At 38.4% G+C, this 19840-nt stretch overlaps 3 protein-coding genes, 1 long non-coding RNA gene and 2 pseudogenes across 4 annotated transcripts; 4 read left to right on the top strand and 2 right to left on the bottom strand.

The window, feature by feature from the left end:
* Nucleotides 1–2290: 2290 nt before the first annotated feature.
* Nucleotides 2291–3422, top strand: LOC121051514 ((R)-mandelonitrile lyase-like). Its single transcript, XM_040513983.1, has 2 exons — nucleotides 2291–2511; nucleotides 3043–3422. The coding sequence occupies exons 1-2, from the start codon at nucleotides 2455–2457 to the stop codon at nucleotides 3385–3387; spliced, it is 402 nt and encodes a 133-aa protein (XP_040369917.1). The 5' UTR covers nucleotides 2291–2454; the 3' UTR covers nucleotides 3388–3422.
* A 260-nt stretch (nucleotides 3423–3682) lies between these two features.
* LOC121051515 ((R)-mandelonitrile lyase-like) lies at nucleotides 3683–4255 on the top strand. Its single transcript, XM_040513984.1, has 2 exons — nucleotides 3683–3982; nucleotides 4120–4255. The coding sequence occupies exons 1-2, from the start codon at nucleotides 3720–3722 to the stop codon at nucleotides 4175–4177; spliced, it is 321 nt and encodes a 106-aa protein (XP_040369918.1). The 5' UTR covers nucleotides 3683–3719; the 3' UTR covers nucleotides 4178–4255.
* Nucleotides 4256–4562: 307 nt separating this feature from the next.
* LOC121051513 lies at nucleotides 4563–6552 on the bottom strand. The gene is made up of 3 exons (XM_040513982.1): nucleotides 6439–6552; nucleotides 4981–6245; nucleotides 4563–4870 (listed from the first exon to the last, which is right to left on the bottom strand). Exons 2-3 carry the CDS (start codon nucleotides 5260–5262, stop codon nucleotides 4655–4657), a joined length of 498 nt encoding a protein of 165 aa, XP_040369916.1. The 5' UTR covers nucleotides 5263–6245; nucleotides 6439–6552; the 3' UTR covers nucleotides 4563–4654.
* Nucleotides 6553–10317: 3765 nt separating this feature from the next.
* LOC112189696 lies at nucleotides 10318–11489 on the top strand. Its single transcript, XR_002932047.2, has 2 exons — nucleotides 10318–10669; nucleotides 11024–11489. It is a non-coding gene; the product is annotated as an uncharacterized LOC112189696 (long non-coding RNA).
* Nucleotides 11490–11865: 376 nt separating this feature from the next.
* LOC112183770 lies at nucleotides 11866–15522 on the bottom strand (annotated as a pseudogene).
* Nucleotides 15523–16876: 1354 nt separating this feature from the next.
* LOC112183769 lies at nucleotides 16877–17493 on the top strand (annotated as a pseudogene).
* The last annotated feature ends 2347 nt before the right edge of the window (nucleotides 17494–19840 follow it).

The following is a 19840-nucleotide window of genomic DNA, read 5'->3' as shown; positions in this document are numbered from 1 at the left end:
TAGTCAGATTCTAATTCAAAGTGTCAAATTAAGTTCTTGAATGAAGGTATTTCTAAGAAACCCAGGGTTCTGGGTTTTTATGGTAGATTTTTTTAAGCGACCCAATGTTTTAAAAAGCGCGCCTGAGGCTTCAAAGGCGCGAGGCGTCTAAGAAATTGAGTGTGTTTTGCTGTCAAGGCGTAGAGGCGGCGAAGGCGCTGTTCAAGGCGGAGAAAGCGCAGAAAACGCGTCCAGAGGCGTTAAAGGTGGACGCTCCAATTTTTTTTTTTTTTTTTACAACACCAAAACTACGTCGTTTTGATTTTTGTGAATTAAAACTCCTATAGGTTCACGAGCTGAAGTCATTTTTGGTTTCCTTCAGCCTTCTCCATCAGAACTCCGTCTCGTTCCCTCTCAAATCCCAATTCCCAAAGCAGCAATTTGATAAAATGATCAAGAGCCCATTGGTTTTCTCAAGGATTTCGCTGTAAAGGAGGCTGTTTGAAGAATTGGAGAAAGAAATTTGTTCAGAGTTGTAGTTTGATTTGAAAAGTTTAAGGTATGAGCATTTATGGTCTTGAATTCGATTTCTATGGTTTGAATCTTTGAATTAGTTTCGAATTAAGGTCTATATTCACTTGAGTTCGAATTGATGTTTTGTAGTTCTGTTTCAATTGAAGTTTATCTGATTTTGATTCTGCATATATTTGAGTTTGAAATGATGTTGTGTTCCAATCGAAGTTTATCGCTTGACTCAGGTTTATTGTGAAAATTCTTAGCATTCAATACTTTTTTCAGTAAGAGTGGTGTTGATAGGTGCATCTAAGGATTAACCCCAAAAGACAATTCTTCTTTTAATATGCTTATCTTTGTTTAACTTATGAGGTGAGGCTTGGAAGTGGAATTACATCTGGAAAGTTCATATTTAGGAGGCTTGGATGCTGTGAGGTTTGTTTCTGTGAGGCTTTCTTCAATAAGAGTGGTGTTGACAGTTTTGTGACCTTGGGTTATATATGTGGGTTATTTGGGTGATTTATGTATAGGTAACTAGTAACTACATTCTAATCATGTTCCTATAAACTTTGTGGGTTATATATGTGTGCACTCGTTTCCAACTTTGTTAAGCCGATACAGAGACCAAAAGATGAGGCTATTCAATCTGTAGGTCCGAGGCTATTCAATTCAATTTTGTTATGTTAATGATATAACAATTTCCATCTAATTAGTTGTTCTGTTCATAGAAAAACTATGCTATGAAGTTCCAATCTACTTGGTTGTTCTGTTTAAGATATAAGTTGATATCAGTACTGGTGCATGACTTGCTTTTTTATCACCCTTTCAATTGATGAGTTCTGTAATTCAATGGTTTATGTGTGCTCCTTTGTGTTCTGAAACTTTACTTAGTTGGATTCAGCTTTACTTACATAAATCTCGTTAATACGAAAGGCTTACGCCTTACGCCTCAAGGCGAACGCACTCCCAAAAACGCCTCGGCTACGCCTTAGCCTTTTAAAACATTGAAGCGACCCAGAATCAAATACATGTATATTCAGTAGACATTAGAGAAGTGTCACCTGAAACTACTGTGATTAAAGTCTAATTCTAATTCAACGTTGTACGCACATTGCCGCAATTGATATTGTTCATTCATTAAACATGGTAGACATGAAACCCTACAATTATCTATAAACTTCAACTTTTCTGGACAAGCAAGAAACAGTGGGCTTTCTGAGATTTATAGTGTAAAGAAACAATGTTACGAATCTTGACAGGTGACCCAGTAAACACGAGAAGGTTGGCAACTCAAGTTGTGAATTCAAGAATTGGGTTCAACATTGTAGGAACCAGTAAATGTATTAATCAAACGAAGACTCAGATTGTGAAGTGAAACCAACCTGCAATCTCCTTCGGTGTGTCACGAAAGACGTTGGTGTCTACAATCTCATGCAGTGCATGGGAGATATTGATTCTGAATCTTGGAAGACAAGAACTGAATTGTTCTTTGGTCCGATGGACGGAACTGAAACCATTCTGGTGGTCTCTGCGGGGCAGGGGCAGGGGCAGGGGGGGGCTGAGCCAGAGGGTGGGGTCTGGTTCTCCATGATCAAGTGAATCTTCAGCTCAAAGAAACAGAGAGAGAGAGAGAGGCGGGAAAACTTCTTTTTTTTTTTTTTGTTTGGAGAAGGAGACGGTCAAGGCCACACTAATATATATATGTATATATATACGATTAAGTACCCAAATTACGATCAAGTACCCAAAATTACCCAAATTTTCATAGTCCTTTTTCGTCTTCTTATCTTTACTTTTGTTAGATAAACAATAAAATTCTTAAAATAAAAGAAAATAATAAGGGTGGTAAAATCTTTTGGAGGGGTAAAGGTAAAAGTTATTTGAGGGGTTTTTACCCATTCTTGGCGGGGAGACCCATTTCGCTGTGTCTACTTGAGGCGTTTGCTTTGTTGGTGCTGATCAATGCCGTCGTCGCTTCTTCGAGGCCGTCGTCTCGGAACCCACGCCGGCGTCGTCAAGGTAGCTCCTTTCTTTCTTTTTCTTTCGCTATGAGTTCGGACCAGTTTCTTCTTAATTTGGTGTTCGTTTCTGTGAAATTGTTAAAATTTAAGGCAGTCGTACGTGGTTCCTATGCGAGCAAAATTGAATTTTTCCTGTTATTTTCTTGGTTCCCAAATCAGGGTGAAGTCTCTGTATTGAATGTGGCGTTGCTATTGGATTTCGAGTATGATTTTTCTGTCCCTAGTTTAAAATGATATTGGGTTTATGATTTTTCAACTGGGTCTGTGTTTGGTGAGATGAAACTCAAACCCTGTTCTTGGCTGAAACTATTTCCTAACCTGTAACCTGTACTGATCTCTCATAGTCAATTCAGTTATTTTTCTCTTTCTGGGTATTCATAAAGATGTTATTTCTGCTTTATTCTGTAGAGAACTGTAATGTATCAGATTGTTTTCGAAGCCAGATACTTTCTTTTCTTGGGACCTTGTTCTTGCTTAAAGATTTCTTGGTAACAGAATTGGGGGTAATGCTTCTCTATTTTTGTAACAGAGCCAAGTTACCTTAAGTTTGTTTCCAACGCCACTGGGGGAGTACTATAAGGACTACATTATCAGCGGAGGTGGCACTGCTGGGTGCCCTTTGGCTGCGACACTATCATCCAGGTTTCGGGTCCTCCTGCTCAAAAGTGGTGGCGTTGCTTATGGCAATCAAAACTTGATGTCCCAGGATGGTTTCTGTCAGAACTCATGGATGTCAATGCCCACACAAGCCTTCACATCTGAAGATGGTGTTCCAAATGTCCAAGGACGCATTCTTGGAGGCAGCAGGGCCATGAATGCTGGTTTCTATATCCCCGCAGATCAGGAGTTCTTCGAAAGATCCACTTTCAATTGAGATCTTAAAGTAGGATTCCAGTGGCTCATCATCTTCATTATGTCGGGCAGCTGATGTTTGATAATCCCAGAAATGGCATCCAATTGTGCCACCAATTCCACTGGAGCATTCACTCATTCAAGCGGTTGGCATTACTGAATCAGGGGCTTACATTGAATCAGCCTCCACTGCGTCCAATTTGCATCCCCAGCCAGTACTGTGGCCACTCTCATGGAGAAGATTCTTGGGCCAGTCTCTGCTGGTTCAACTGATGTCAAAGTGAATCCTATCATTCAATTCAATTACTTCAACAGCCAGTGGTCAGTGGATGTGATGTTCTCAGGACCAAGTCTATGGATGATTTCAAGTTCCAGGGGTGGTTTGGGAATAAGGATTTTAGGTTTATAGGGCCTGAATTGCCAGTTGATCAGTCTGACTTTGACCAGATGGCAGATTTCTGCCGCCGCACTGTAAGCACCATATGGCATTACCATGGGGGCTGCATTGCCGGGAAGGTGGTTGATGGTGATTTCCGCGTCATTGTACCACTCCGTACTTTTGGTATATCACCCAGGGACAAATCCTCTGGCTACCCCACCCTTCTGATACTTGGAAGGTCAGTGTCCTCAAATCATGTTAGCAGTCCCTGTCAAATTGTGGCCAATTAGATTCTTGCATATAGGGTTGTATGTTGATAGATTTTTTGCTTAATAGAATGGCTAGCTGACTTATTTATTTGGTCAAATTTGGCAGATATGTTGGGCAGAAGATAATGAATAACAGAAAGGGAGGATATAAAATGGTTGACTGATCATCGGTTTGGATGAAAAAGAACTGGGCATACATGCTCAATGCTGCTAGTAGAGTAGCCACTGGCTGTAAGCTAGGCTGGTCAGCCCATTCAGTTAAATGAATTAAGAACTTCTACTGAATTCAAATGTGCAGGTTTATGACATACAATTAATAGGGTATTTAATTGTGAGAATGTAGTGTATATTGTCTCATACTGAAAAATCAGACTTTCTGCAGCAGTTAATTTTTCTTGGAACCTCTACAACAATGTCAATTGAGTTTGGAACGAATGCTTAAACTTTTACAAGTGAAACCTGAAGATGTTTAGCTTTTTTCTTTTTTCTTTCCCCTTTATTTCTTTCCCTAAGGAATGGCAATACTTCTGTTGTGCAAAAATAAAAGCATAAAGAAAACCTAGCTAGCTAGCAATGATCATTTTGTACCATTTAGTGTATGGAATGATGTACCAATTTTATATAGTAAATAATGCCAATAATTATTCATCTTCCTCTGAAGTTTCAGCCTCATCATAGTCCCAGTAAGTTGATGTAAACCATGCATATGGTGCCATCCAACGCAAAGAGTCCGTCAAGGCTGAAACTCTGGCCGTTGTTTGCGGACAACGAAGACGTACAATCGAGACACTGAGATACTTGAGATTAGATAACGGTGGTGAGAATGTCTGCCTGAAATTTTCTGGAAATGTGAGAGCCTGCAGCAACCATGTTCACAAGAGTTCAATTAATAATCAGAGATAATTAACCTAATTGCATATATGCGAGCACGCACACACATACCTCAGCAATGGGCAAACACACATACCTCAGCAATGGCATCATGACGGATATCTAGCACCACTTTATTGCAGCAATCAAAGTTTTGAAGAAAATATCTCCAAGTAGGAAAATGTGTCCATGGAGGGAGGAAAGTGGGATCTAGAACTTCTTCATCATCCCAAATAAGCTTGATAAATGCAATCAATGGATTTCGAGCTTTCACAGAGATTACATCATTAGGCAGCAAATAACCACCATCGTAGTCAAAAACTTGGAGATTTGGAATATCAATAGTGGCCTTCACATTATCTCGACATGTTCCGGGCATTCCAAAGATAATCTTCGCATGCTGAGCATAAACGCTGATATATTTCAACTTGACGGATTCACTAAACAAGCGGATGAACTCAAGTTGAGAAAATCTGAAGTGAATATAAAAGATTCAAGATTCTCAGCTTCAACTTGAAAAGACTTGCACTTGCAATACATAACCTGCAAGAATTTAAGACTGGAATTTTTGACAGCGATCTGCCACCAGTACTCCAATGAGCTAAAAGAACACGAAACTAGCGACAAATGCTCGATGGAAGGACAGCTCATCCAGAGTGATCTATCCAAATCAATGCTGCAATCAAACAGCACAGCGTTTAGGGACATAGTTTTCAACGACGGAAGGCTTATCAGATCATTACTCTCCGGTATTCTCACATGCTCTAGATTCAGACTAGTAAGAAATTGCGCATTGAGAATGGTATGGGGTATGCAGTAGTATGTGCTTTCGACCGGATCATTGTCATCTTTTCTTTGAATGCTGATATCTAACTCTTTGACGCATCTATCAACCACAAAACTAAACCACTTGTCTATTCTTGTCGCTCCTATTAATTCAGAATCATATCTCATTCGAAGCCTCAAACTATCCAACTGCAAAAGCTTGTTTTTCTCACAATGTTTCAAACAGTTTTCCACAAAGTCGATGAACAACAGCTTCCTGCGGACGAGATTGTCACCATCATGATCAGTAGAGTCCCCTCGTCATCGAAATCTAAGAGAGGGACTCCCAAAGACCACACAGTTGCCCATTGTTTGGAAACAATGGCTGAGCGTATGGCAAATTGGCAAGTTTAGTGGGAATGAGTCGGAAAATCTTGTGAACAATAAGGTCTGGAAGGTGAGGTAGCAATGTGTCCACAGCCATGGCGTTTCGATCAACCTGCTCTTCACCTTCCTTTGTTTGGTCTTGCTTTTTGAGCCTTTTGTTATTTGGGTTTGCATTGCTGCATATTTGTCTTCTTTTACTTGGCACCATAACTGGATAAAAAGAAAAGGAGAACAAAGAAACAAAAAGAAAACTCTTATGGTTGCCAATAACCAGCCTGTGATTGAAGCATTACGAAGATAAAAACAACGAAACTATAAAGACCGATCGACTAACAAGATTAGATATACAGAATGAAGTTTTTCCGTAAGTAGCATTCATATATAATGTTAACATAACCCATACCTTAATCTGAGTATGCCCTTGATACCCTGGTAACTTGGTTTTCAGATCGAAGAGGAGAAGATTCGTGAGAGAAACCCTCGATTGGATTTTCTTCTTCTTCTTCTTCTTCTTCTTCTCTCTCTCTCTCTCTCTCTCTCTCTCTCTCTCTCTTTTCTTTTCCTTTAGTGATGCAATGTATATCGTCTCCCGTAGGAACCCGAGTTAAGTTTTGGTTTCGTATAGGAATCCTTGTGAATGGGAAATATGTATGTTATCAGGAAAAAGAAAAAGGAGAAAAACAAAGAAAAGGAGTGTTAATATAGATTTCAATTACCTCCTCAATCTCGTTGGACTCAGTCAAAGCCTTGAAAACACTTTCTACAAGCCAATAAATCATATTCATCGTGAATGTTGATACCCATAATTGACTAACATGCAACATAGTCAGACATACCAATAAATTATTCCTCTAAAATCTATACCATGATACACATGAGAATTGCAATTACAAACCTGGATAAAAATTTAAAATGACCTTTCATCATGAACATAGAACACGATGGAGGAGGAAGAAGAAACTCTAAAAGTTATAAAATTGGGATCATAACTTGTACTAAGAGGTTGGGAGTTACTAATTGTTGTAATTCTCAATTATTGATCAATTCAGTGGCGGAGCCAAAAATTGATCTCAACTGGGGCACTAAATTTAAAAAAAAATTGAATTTTTTTTTTTTTTTGATTTGGTAGTTAGCGGTGAGTAACTCACACACCCATGCAGTGGTATCCCAGCGCCAGGACACCTGCACCGACATTGCGGCGAAAGCCAGACTAATCCACTGCACCGCAGACGCACGAACCTAAAGGGTTCCTCAAATCTGCTGGCCACGAGATGGAGCTTAAACTTAAAATATATCAAAATTGTAATAGAAATAAAAATTAGAACAAGGTTAGGGAAAGATCAATATTATTTTTTGTACTAAAAAAGATCAATATTTTTTTTAAATTATATATTTTATTAATAAAACTAATAGTTTTTAGATTTTAGACAATTTTTCATAATGAAAATATAATTTATCTTTGAACTTTGTAACTATATGAAAGAATACCATTAATGTTTTTTTTTTTTTTTGCTAAGAAGAAATATTCATGTTAAAAAAAGGAATAAAAAATATTCACATTGAGAAGAAATAATAGTATTAATGAAAAAAAAATTTAGAAAAAAATAGAAATATAATTTATTTTTGAACTTTGTAACTATATGAAAGAATACTATTTTCATTTGGATGAGAAAATTATGAAATCCATAGGAATTTATAAATGATGGAATCTTTAACTCCATTAATCTAAAATTTCATTAATTGCAATTTCTGTTGTTTGGTTGTAACCATTTAGAATTTGAAATGTGTAATAAATTAAGAAAGTTTAAAACAAATAAAAAATTAAAAAAATAAAATAGAAAAAAACCTTGTTTTGGAAATGAAAATTGAATACTGCAAGGGAATTCGAAAATGACACTTATTTTGGTGGAAATTGAAGTGGGAAATTTAAATGATGAATTCCTTCATTTTTTTTTCACAGAGAAATTTAAAATTTCCAGTTTGATAATGCCAAACGAGGGAATTAGCTTGTAGGAATTATGAAATCCTCACTTTCAATTAAATTCCATCATATTTTCCCTCATCCAAACACACTCTTAATGTTTTTTTTTAAGGGATTTTTTTCTTTCTTTTTTTTTTTTTTTGCTGAGAAGAAATATTAATGTTAAAAAAAAAGAAATAAAAAATATTAGCACATTGAGAAGAAATAATAGTATTAATGAAACAAAAAGAATTTAGAAAAAAAAAAAAAAACCAAGGACCATCCTCGCACAAATGTATGCCTCAACCACTACATCAAGACAATATTCAGTGTTAAACATGAAACCAGTTATATATATATATATATATATCGGGCGGGTTCTAGAGGACGTCCGCACTTTCGTTAAAGTGCGGACGACGCTGCTGCAGCAACTTTCAGGCGGCGACGGGGCGGCACGACTTGCCGGACGGAGGCTAGAGGTATCCCAGCATGCTTCTGCGCAGCGATCGAGGTCGGAGGAGGTCGAGGTTGCAGGTTTCTGGGCAGCCCGGCAACCACGTCCGACGGCGACTCCACCGACCACAGACCGGTCCGTCCGACCTTTGGCATCCGTCTAGCAAGCCCCGCCGCCCCGTTGCCACCTGAAAGCTGCTGCAGCAGCGTCGTCCGCACTTTAACGAAAGTGCGGACGTCCTCTCTAGAACCCGCCCATATATATATATATATATATATATATAAAACAAAATCTTACTAGAGCACAAGACTCATTGTGCCCCAAAGTGGTTCCGCCCCTGGATCAATTCAAAGTTTCAGACACAAGATTATAAAAATGTCAGCCTTACCACTTAAGGGACAGTTTTAGAGAAAGTTTTAAGACATGCACAAATACATCTGAACATAATATATTAAATTTAGAAACTAAAATTACAACAAATGTAAAACTATGCATAAAAACAACCGTTAAATTCATGCATCATCAAAGTGCCTTAAGAGCAAGTCCACCAGTTGAACTTGACCGGCACTATGAAAGTGACCATTCTTGACATTTTGTGAACAGTATCTGACCTGCCAACCTCAATAGTGGAAATACAAGGCAAAAAATCAGTGAATAGTCTTGACCGATCAAGTTCAACGGGTGGACTTGCTCTAAATGTCGTTAGGTGAGCTTTAGGAAAATCTTAAGTAGGTAATGAATTATTATGCTTGTGCAAAAAGAAAATAGTTGTGGCTTTAGGAAAGAGAGAAAAAAAAAAAAAGACTAAATATTGTTTAGTTCTTGAGTTTTTGACCATAAAACACTTAAGTCCCTGACCTTTTAATTTCATACTTTTAGTCCCTGTACTTCAAAATTTCAGACCAATAGGTCCTTGCAGTTTAAAAGTCACGGCGAAATGTCTATTATGCCCTCAGTTTTTTTTTAATTAATTAAATATTTTATTTTTTTTGGAAAATGAATTTTTTTCCCCTTTCTTTCTTTCTGTTTATTTTTTTTCCTGTTTTTTCCCTTTCTTTTTTTCTGTTTGAAAAAAAAAGAATAAAAAAAGAAAAAAGAATAAATAAATAAAAAGAGAAAGGAATAAATTTTTTTTTATTAAAAAAACTGAGGGCATAATAGACATTTCGCCACTACTTTTAGACGGCAAGGACCTATTGGTCTGAAATTTTAAAGTACATAGACTAAACATATGAAATTAGAAGGTCAGAAATTGAAGTGTTTTATAGTAAAGACTAAACAGTATTTAGTCCAAAAAAAAACTTACCCCCCCGGGCCGCCCCAAGATTAAACCGAGCTCTCTAATCTAAACCGGCTTGAAAAGGCGGTGTAGACTAGGGATGGCAATGGGGCGGGTTGGGGATGGGGATCACAATACCATCCCCATCCCCGGGATCATTCTCTACCCCCATCCCCGCCCCAATCCCCAATAAAATTATATTGGGGATTCCCCATCCCCATCCCCACTGGGGACTAAATCTCCAAACCCGCCCCAAATTCCCAATAAGAATTTAATAAATAAAATATTTTTTTCACATATTGCCTTTTTAAAATCAAAATCTACAACAAATAAATTTAAAACATGATTAAATTCATAAATCATAATTCATTGAGTGCAAAAGTTAAAATACTATTAAAATAAAAGTGTAGCCATTAAAGTAAAGTAGTAAATGTATATATTTATGATTTATATTATAAAAAATAAATTAAAATATATATAGTTAAATATATGTATATATTATTAGGGCGGGTTTGGGGATGAGGATCACAATACCATCTCCGCCCCATCCCCAATCTTAGAGAGCGGGGATTGGGGATCCCCATCCTCATTCTCCATTTGTCCCCAAATTCTCCCCCATTAGGGGCGGGTATCCAATGGAGCTCCGCCCCGCTGGGGATTTTTGCCATCCCTAGGTGTAGTAAACTTGAACCGGGCCTCTCAAACCGGTTAATAAACCCTCTCAAAACCCCAAGTTCGCAGTAGTGCAACTCTTCTGCGTTTTTGAAGCATTGACCCATCATCGAGAGCTATGGAAGGCTTTCAAAAATGGGTCGGAAAAATCTCAAAAGATGTAAAAGCCGTCTCTGAAAAAGCTTCATCATCTTCTTCTTCTTCCTTTGAAGGTCCTCGTTCTACTGAAGGCCTCTCTGCCGCTTTTTCCGATCAGTCAGACCTGTTAGGTACATGCCCATCTAGCTCTACCCTTTTAAAGTTTATAAATTTCTGATTGTATGTGTGAACTTGGATTTGTGAGAAATTTGATCAGTTTATGCAATAGAGCCATAATGCCCTATCTTTAACTAACAATATGCTCCCAAAATTTGGTTCTCTAATCGCTTTTCCGCAAATTGATTCTGGGTTTTGCTGTTGAGCTTCCCAAACTTGTTTTGGCTTGTGTTTAAGTAGTGTTGTTCATGTATTGGTGAGGCATGAATTGGTATATGAACTTGTGTTATGGTTAAGTGAACTTCAATAGTTGGACTAAATTTCTGTAATTGGACTGAATTGGTAAATTTTTTGATGTTTACTTGCAGAGGAGTGGTGTTGCTGTGGACATGTTCAAAGTTCTGTGCAATTGCCTTTGTTGCTGGAATCATTGTTGGCTATACCCTGAAGCGGCATTAAACGCTGGGCTAACAAAGCTTCTCAAGAGGATCAGAGATGATTGATTGCACCTAGGTTGAGTTAAGTTATCGCATTCAATAGATTGTCGTCAATAGATGAGTGATTCTCTAACATTGTTGTCAATAGATGAGTGATTCTCTAACATTAGTTGTGTAAAGAGTGCATTTTTGAGGAGTTTTCAGCTTCTGTCGTGACAAATGCATCTCACCTTGTCAACAGATATTGTTATTCTTTTTAAACTATTATGGTAAAGTTTTAAGCTAGTTGTGAGGCTGATTCTCGGGTTGTTTACCGACTAGATTTTGTTCCTGCAGCTATGAATTCGTGCATCTGCCGTTATCTGTAATTTAAGTTGGAGTAAAACGATAAGCTGAATGCTGCCTATTTTGTTTCTGTTATATGAGATAAAGATGTGTGAAACCACTCTTCCATCGAACCTGAAGTAGTATACATATTGATGATTATGTGATTTGGATATCTTTGTCAATCACCATAATACTTCATTTATGAACTTTGGAAATACATAGCAGGAGCTCATTAGTTTTAATCTCTCTCATGTTTTATTGAAATTCTCTATGATATTGGTCTACATTTCTTTATATATATATATATATGTGTGTGTGTGTGGTAAACAATTGCATTTACATCTTTCTGAGCTACTATCATTATACATATATGATTAGTTTCATCTATGGATAATCAGAATGATTACAGAAGAATAGCTGTGTCATCTTTGTGTAAGTTCCTAGTTTTAAAAGTACTCCTTGTGGAATTCAAAGCGTGTCGATGTCTTGTGACTGAGCTCAAGTGATAGCATCTTCAGCTCCTTTGCTAACATTGGCATCCCACAGTAGAATATCCCTGCAAAATAACATATTCTTAGATCCAATTTTTTTTTTTTTTTTGAATTCTTGATTTAACGTGTATAGTTCTGGACTTCTGGTAGATTATCTTCACCCACTGTCGAAAATGGATGCTTGGAAGCTATCTTGGTAAACACTTCTTTCCAATTAGGTCTTGCAAAATGAGTCATTACCTGCAAAGCATCAACGTTGAAAGGTCATTTATTGCTTTAGGAACATAATTACCCGTTTACTGTTTGTTGAGGGAAATGGTAATGAAGTATCATACTCTGGTGCCAGATAGGATGTCAACTCCAAGTTTGGCATGGTTGAGAGCTTGGACCATGGTGATTAGAGTTGACCTTGCATCACCCTCTTCGTAGACACTCGTAAGGTAGTTGTGAAGTTCAATCTGACCCTGTTAAGAGAAAAGGACAAAAGAGTCAGGAAGCTCATCCCTAAAGTGATACAACTATGTTCTGAAAAGATTAGAAATGCATTGCTTTACTTTGATATCCATTTCTGCCACTTCATCCATGACTCCTTTAAACCACTCAAAAGAGCCAGGTAACCCAATAGAAATGAGCATGTGTAGTCCTCTGTGATTTCTTCTTGTCATTGGGTGTCAAACATGATGATGTAAAACTATTTAGGCTGCCTGATGGTGTACTAGTTTCTGTATTTGAATCCTATGTCATAAATGCATATAATCTTAGTTACCAAGAATAATATATTAGATAGTGACAAACAACCTGCTTATATGTTATGAATTGTACCAGTTGTTCTTGTGCTGTTAAGAAGATCTTTAAGGATGCTTACAAAAGGGGTAGCTCCAATGCCAAGACCCACAAGGAGTACGACATCATAGTTTCTGTAGACCTGTGCCGTTGCCCCATATCAACATATGGACCATCAAAAAACAATTTGGGTTGTCTGCATAGTCTTATTTGATCCATATCTTGTGGCTGAGCAACACTAGATTGAATGTTTGATGAACCAAGGATAATGAATGATCTCCCTCAGAAATGGCTTGCTTCAATTCTTGCGTCCACTCTCCAACTGTTCGGACATGAACACTCAGATGCTCATCCCCAGGTGCTGAGGTGATGGAAAATGGGTGCCTGAAAACGATTGCATTCATGAAATTAACAAAAGGGTGAGAATGGAAGGGGAAGTTCGTTTCATCCAGAATCACACTTACCATTCAAATGGGGAGATTGTTGGGCATTGTAGAAATATGCATTGCCCACTTCTGTACTTAAATCCAGGTGGCTTGGACATGATTAAGCTGATAACATTTCTGGGTAAGATTGTAGCCTGTTGAAGGATCAGAAACCACCTTAGTGTCTATAAACATCTCAAATACTCAAAACTATAGAGGCTTAGATTTTAGTGAAGTGCGTTCACCTTTAGTATCTTACCTGAATAGTGTTTTGATCTACATGTTCGGATACTGCGCTCTGCTACATACAGCAGAAATGGAACAGAGATGTACATCCATGTCTGGGAGATTTAGGAAGACACATATAGTATTACCGGTAGCTGTTCATAGATGAGTCACAATTGTTTGTTGTAACTATTGTTACTCAAATTCCTTACCGTTTTCTGATACCACTCGTGGACAAAGTACAAACAGCTTCCATGGATGAGTAGCAAAACGTAGACCAGACCTAGCAGATGATGAGAATACCAGAACGCATTAAACCCAGTCAGTTTGTTAAAGGGGGCAGGAAGCCTCACCATGTTCCTTCGAAAGTGACTCGCTGCTAGTGAGAATGAGATGGCCATAAAAATCACCATCAGAATTCCAGTCAAGCCTTCTGGTCCAGTGAATAAGAATTTGTACGTCGGGTTTTTGCCATGGAAATCAGAGGATATTGGCTCAAATTCTTCCGCAGATGAGTTTACTAGACGAGGAAAGTCACATGCCACATGGTTCCCAGCATGAACGTACAGTTATTCCAATTGGTATAGCAATTGCAATCATCTGTAGGAAAATGTCAAACACTAGTTCAACAAAAACAGAACTAGAGTAGTGGAAATGTGTGACTACTGACTAGCCCTTTACCTTGTGGAAATTAATGTTGTCATCAAAGGGAATGAAGGACCTAGCTTGTGTTGATCGAAGCCGTGTCAGTGTGTTACGACAAACAGGTAAAAGGATGAGGGCCATGTTAAGCTTCAAAGTTTCTGCAGCTCCTTTGGTTACTGCCAAGCAATAGCCGATGACTTCAAATGCTGCTTTGTTTCTGTATTGGTAGAATTTCCAGGCAAAAAGTGAAGCCATGGCAACAATCCACAGTAATAAAATCCAACCACGCTGCCAATTGTCTAGTATGAGACACTGAAGTGAACGATTTAGTCTTCGAAGCAGGTTCTTGGGTCTGAATGATTTAGTCATGCAAACTTACACAGTTATTAATTCCCAAATTTTATGCGATTATGATTTTATTATGATTACTTTTTTATTTCTAAGTATTTAATTTAGTTTTTGACTGTTCTAATTAACTTATCTAATTAAGTATTACCTTTCATTAATTTTTCAATTTTTTTTACAATTTACTTTCACACATCCATATTGATATAAAAAAATGCAAGCCTCGTTATTTTTAGTTCATCTACAGAACTAAAAATCTCAACGCCTTTCTCAGTTGAACTTAACAAAAACAGAAAGAGTGTTTGCATTAAAGCATTTATATATATTTGATAAACATTAAAACTATGATTTTTTCTTTTTGGTCGGTAAAATGAGATTTCATTAAATATGGAAAATTACATTAAAAGGCCTTGTAAAAGGAGATTGGTTGTGACTGGTTTATGTACATATTAGGCTGACCTGTACTTCAGAACCCAATTTCAATCAATCTTTTTTTTTTTTGAGAATAAGTAAACTTTTATTCAAAGGCTAACCAAAATTACAAAACATGGGAATATCCGGTAGTGGACATAAAATCCCCACTTTCCTCCCTAGAACCTAAACAAGTTACGGGTCCGTCATTAATAATGACATCCATGAGCCAAAGAGGCCCAACCCCTAACCAACTACTATGCCCATTACCCTGGGCTACCACTCCTGCCACCGTATAAGCCGCCATATTAGCCACCCTCGGAACATGATGAATATTAGGAATATCCAAAGCAGCCAAAATCTCTCTAATTCGCTCCACCAAGACACCCTCACTTGCAAGACATTCATCACTTCCATTTACCATACTCACAGCCTCCAAACAATCTGTTTCAATTACCAAACCATTCCACCTCTGGTCTATAGCCCACTCAAGATCCCTCAATACAGAAAGCAACTCAGCTGCACAAGGACTTAATCTTCCAACAAGCTTCTCTCCCAATGCTGCGACAAAATTTCCTTCACTATCGCGGCATACAATACCAACACCCACTTGTTCTCCATTAGCAGCCACTGATGCATCACAGTTTAATTTAAGCCTTCCCAATGGTGGTGGAGCCCAAATCATATTTGCATAACCAGCTCCAGTATAGTCATCCACATGACCCCCATGACCACGAAGTTTTGCTTGCTTAATGCTCTCCCATATGGAAGCACCCATTTCATACACCACCAAAGAATCTTTTCCTTGCTCACCATGACATTTCTTTCTTTCCAATTAACCCAAAAGAGAACAATTAAAAAACTAACCTCATCCACTGATAGTTTCTTCTAGCATCTTCTAGAAACTCCATAAAACTGCCCCATGCACCATAGCCCAACTTAGAGAAAAAACACACCTTTTCCAACACCGCAACACTTGAAGGACACTGATATGTTGCGTGTAAAGGTGTTTCATAAGCTTACTGGCATTTAGAGCACATAGGAACGTTCACAATGCGGTCTCGTGTATAAAGAACTCATGCATGGCATAGTCCCCTTTGAACACCTCAAGATAAAATGCAACATCTTTGGAGGGAGCACTACTAGATAAATAGGTCATTTCACACGGATGACGTTGTCACAGAGCTTCACACGGACAATTATCGGTGTATAAAGTGTTATAGTACACACGGAATCCGTGTGTATACATTTTCCGCACAGACTATTGTGGCCACATAATGTTCAAACTGGGACCCAATATTTTTCAAGTCAATTTACACACGGAATCCGTGTGAAATAAAGTAAAATTCAGAGAATTCTGTAAACTGTCGGAGGTAAATTAAAAATTCACACGGTTTTCAGTGTGAAATATTTTTTCACACGGATATCTGTGTAAAAATATGAATAATAAGATTCTAGTAAACATAATTATATATGAATAGTGTTAATATTTATGTAACTGAAAAAAAAATGTTAATATTTAGAACTGACACGGCCATCCGTGTGAGTTTTATATCAAAATAAACTAAAAGACAAAATTTAAATACATAATTTTAGTAGTGTAATTTTATTTGGCTCACTATTTCCAGGTTTCACACAGATATCCGTGTGAAATCTTTTCAATAGCTTCTGCAAAATTCCAACATGGTTCGTCTAAGTCATTCTGCCTTCATTATTAATCGGGATTGTCGCTGTATGGGGCTTGGTGATTGGGCCAGCGGGCTGTAGCCGGTAACAAAGGACTAGGTCACCGGTGATTTCGGGTCTCGCTTTTAGAATGGTTAGAAATTGACTGCGGTTGAAAATCTTTGCACGCTGTTTTGACTTTTGACTACTGAGGTTAAGCCCCCATTTTCAGACACTCGTAGACTCAGAGAAAGAGAGACGCAGAGAGAGAGAGAGATAATATCTCTCCATTTAAGTTTTTCAGGTCTCTCAAGTCAGAACCACCTACCTCTCTCTCTCTCTCTCTCTCCAGATCTATCTATGAAGTACTAAGCTTTACATCTGGTTTTCAGTTATTTCTCTCTACCATTGTCTTTGTTATTCTATGTAATTTTCTTGCTATTTTTGTGATTCTTTATTGTAGATCTATGGGTGTAAGATTTATTATTTGTGGATCTGAGAATTTTTTTTGTTGGGGTTGGTTTGGTTTTGTGTTGTTGATAGGTTCCAGAGGGGTCTGAAGTGCAAGCCGGAGGAAGGAAGGGCGATGGCCCCAAGAAGAAGGTGGTGACTCGCTCCGTCAAAGCCGGTCTGCAATTTCCGGTCAGTAGGATTGGCCACTACTTGAAGAAGGGAAGGTATGCTCAGCGTGTCGGCTCCGGTGCTCCTATCTACTTGGCCGTGTGCTTGAGTACCTCACAACTGAAATTGCGCTCATCTCTCTCTCTCTCTCTCTCTCTCTCTCTCTCTCTCTCTTTGTCGCTCTTGCATTTATAAATTTAGAGTTTCGGTTCAATTTTGTTAGTAAGGGTTTCAGCTTTGAGTTTGAAGTTTAGGGTATATTTCAATTTCGCCTTGAGATTTTGACCTAATTTTGTCTGTGGGTTTTAGTTCAGGTGCTGGAGTTGTCTGGAAATGTAGCTCGGGGCAACAAGAAGAACAGGATTATCCCAAGGCATATGTTATTGGCTGTGAGGAATGACGAAGGGCCTGGCTTCTTGCTGGGGTTACTATTGGTCATGGAGTTGCGCTTCAATCAGGTTGAAATCAAGCAGCCTGAGATGATCAGTCACTGCTTTGTTGCGTCTGGCGTATTATAGAAGCTCTCAAGACAATTTGAAAGACTCCAATTCTGGAAAATCACATGAAGGACAATACAGTAAATGGAGGAATAAAAAAAAAAAAATTAAATGAAGTTAAATTAATTAAAATTCAATGAATATATAAATACAGATATAAGTGTAGTTGCTGAAATTAAAGTGGGGTCCGCACAAATATTACACACGGACAGCCTTTTCTGTGTGAGAGGGCATTAGCAACGCTCGCAACATGTATAAATTACAAATCCGTGACTGTATTGTGTGAAAGATGAATACACACAGAAATCCGTGTGAATTTGTATGTATTCACACAGATGAAATCTGTGTGAAAATGCCTGTTTTTCTAGTAGTGGAGTTTAAGTTTCTAAAGATGACACCAATAATCAGCGGCCACCGGTGCCGGATTTTGGTGAACTCCTCGCCCTCTTGCATCCTTAAGAGCCAACCAATACCCTCTCTTCACTAAGTACTTTCCATGTCCATTTTGATTCCGGATTAATTAGTCACGTCCACCCAGCCTCACTAGTGGGATACATAGAAGAACATCAACCTCCTGAGCTGTACCTATTTGCTCCAATTTGGATATATCCCATCCTCCTGAAACTGAAATCAATTTTGACACCTTTATTGTCATATTCACACCAGATTTATAAGTCACACCAAAACCATTCAACTCAGATACCCACGGGTCAAGAAAGACTCTTATATCTTCGCCATTACCCATTCTCCACCTCAACCCTTGCTTGAATAATTCCCCACCCCAAACGATAGCACGCCATATAGATGAAGGATTCTTCCCCACATCAGCCTCAAGGAAATTGGATTTTGAAAAATACCGAGCCTTAAGCATTCTGCCAACTAGTGAGTCAGGATAACGTATAGTCTCCATCCTTGTTTTGCCACAAGCGCTTTGTTAAATTGTTGGAACTCCCTAAAACCCAATCCACCTTCATTCTTACTCATACACATACGATCCCAGCTCCTCCAATGAATTCCTCTCCCTCCTGGCTTGCTCCACCAAAACCGTGCTAAATGTTTATTTATCTCCTCACACGTTCCAATTGGTAGCTGAAATACAGTCATAGTATATGTAGGAATTGCCTGCTCAACTGCTTTGATAAGGATCTCCCTGCCACCTTTGGATAAGATCTTGCCTTCCCATCCTTGAACACGCTTCCAAGCCTTATCCGCCACACCTCGAAAGGTACGCTTCTTATCTCTCCCTGTAATTGTAGGCAATCCTAGGTACCTCTCATGGCATGGTACCATCTTCATGTCAAGGATTTCACAACACTCCTCCTTCACCCCATGTGACGTTCTCGGGCTAAAAATAATAGTAGATTTATCTGTATTAATTTTCTGCCCCGAAGCTAATTCATACATCCCAAAAACCTCCTTTAGCCTCATGCAATCCTCCTTCGAAGCATCACAGAAAAGTAAACTGTCATCTGCAAAAAACAAATGAGATATAGAAGGAGCTCCCCTTGCTATTGCAACACCATGTATCTGGTTATCAGCCTCTGCCTTCCGTAATGAAGAAGAGAATCCCTCAGCAACAATGATAAAGGGATATGGGGAAATTGGATCACCTTGCCTAGGCCTCACCATCCCAAAAGGTTTGCCCTCGAGTAAAATAGAATAAGTAACAGGCTGTATGCACTCCATAATAAGCTCCACAAATCTACTAGGGAAACCCAACACCTCCATCATCTTTTTCAGAAAATTCCATTCCACTCTATCATAGGCTTTAGCCATGTCTAGCTTCAACGCCACCTTCTGTCTACTCTTCTTACCTCACCTCTTCAGATTATTAATTACCTCAAAGGCCGCAATCACACTATCATGAATAGACCTATTTGGTATGAACACACTCTGGTAATCAGAAATAACATCCGGAAGCACAAACTTCAATCTATTAGCCAAAGTCTTCGACACCAACTTATACAACACATTACAGAGACTAATCGGTCTAAACTTCGGACTTAATGCAATTAAAGTATGGTTAAGCTCCACAATAGAACCTTGTCCATTAAGAAAATCCAAACATCTCGCTACCACCTCCGAACCCACAACAGACCAATACTTCTAATAGAAAATGGGGGGCATCCCATCCAGTCCTGGAGCCTTTGTAGCTCCCATTCCTTTGAGAGCCCTTTCCACTTCTGCCCTTGTAAAACTTTTTGAAAGTGAATCCACATGAGCTTCATAAACTCTTGCACTAATGGCTTGGAACATACTATCATTGAACTGCCCACCAGTAGAGGAAAACAAATGCCGAAAATATGTTACAAA

This window comes from Rosa chinensis, chromosome 2, assembly GCF_002994745.2.
Source record: "Rosa chinensis cultivar Old Blush chromosome 2, RchiOBHm-V2, whole genome shotgun sequence".
Lineage (NCBI taxonomy): Eukaryota > Viridiplantae > Streptophyta > Magnoliopsida > Rosales > Rosaceae > Rosa > Rosa chinensis.
Note: the sequence above shows the minus strand (reverse complement) of the source record. Positions and strands in the feature narration are given on the sequence as shown.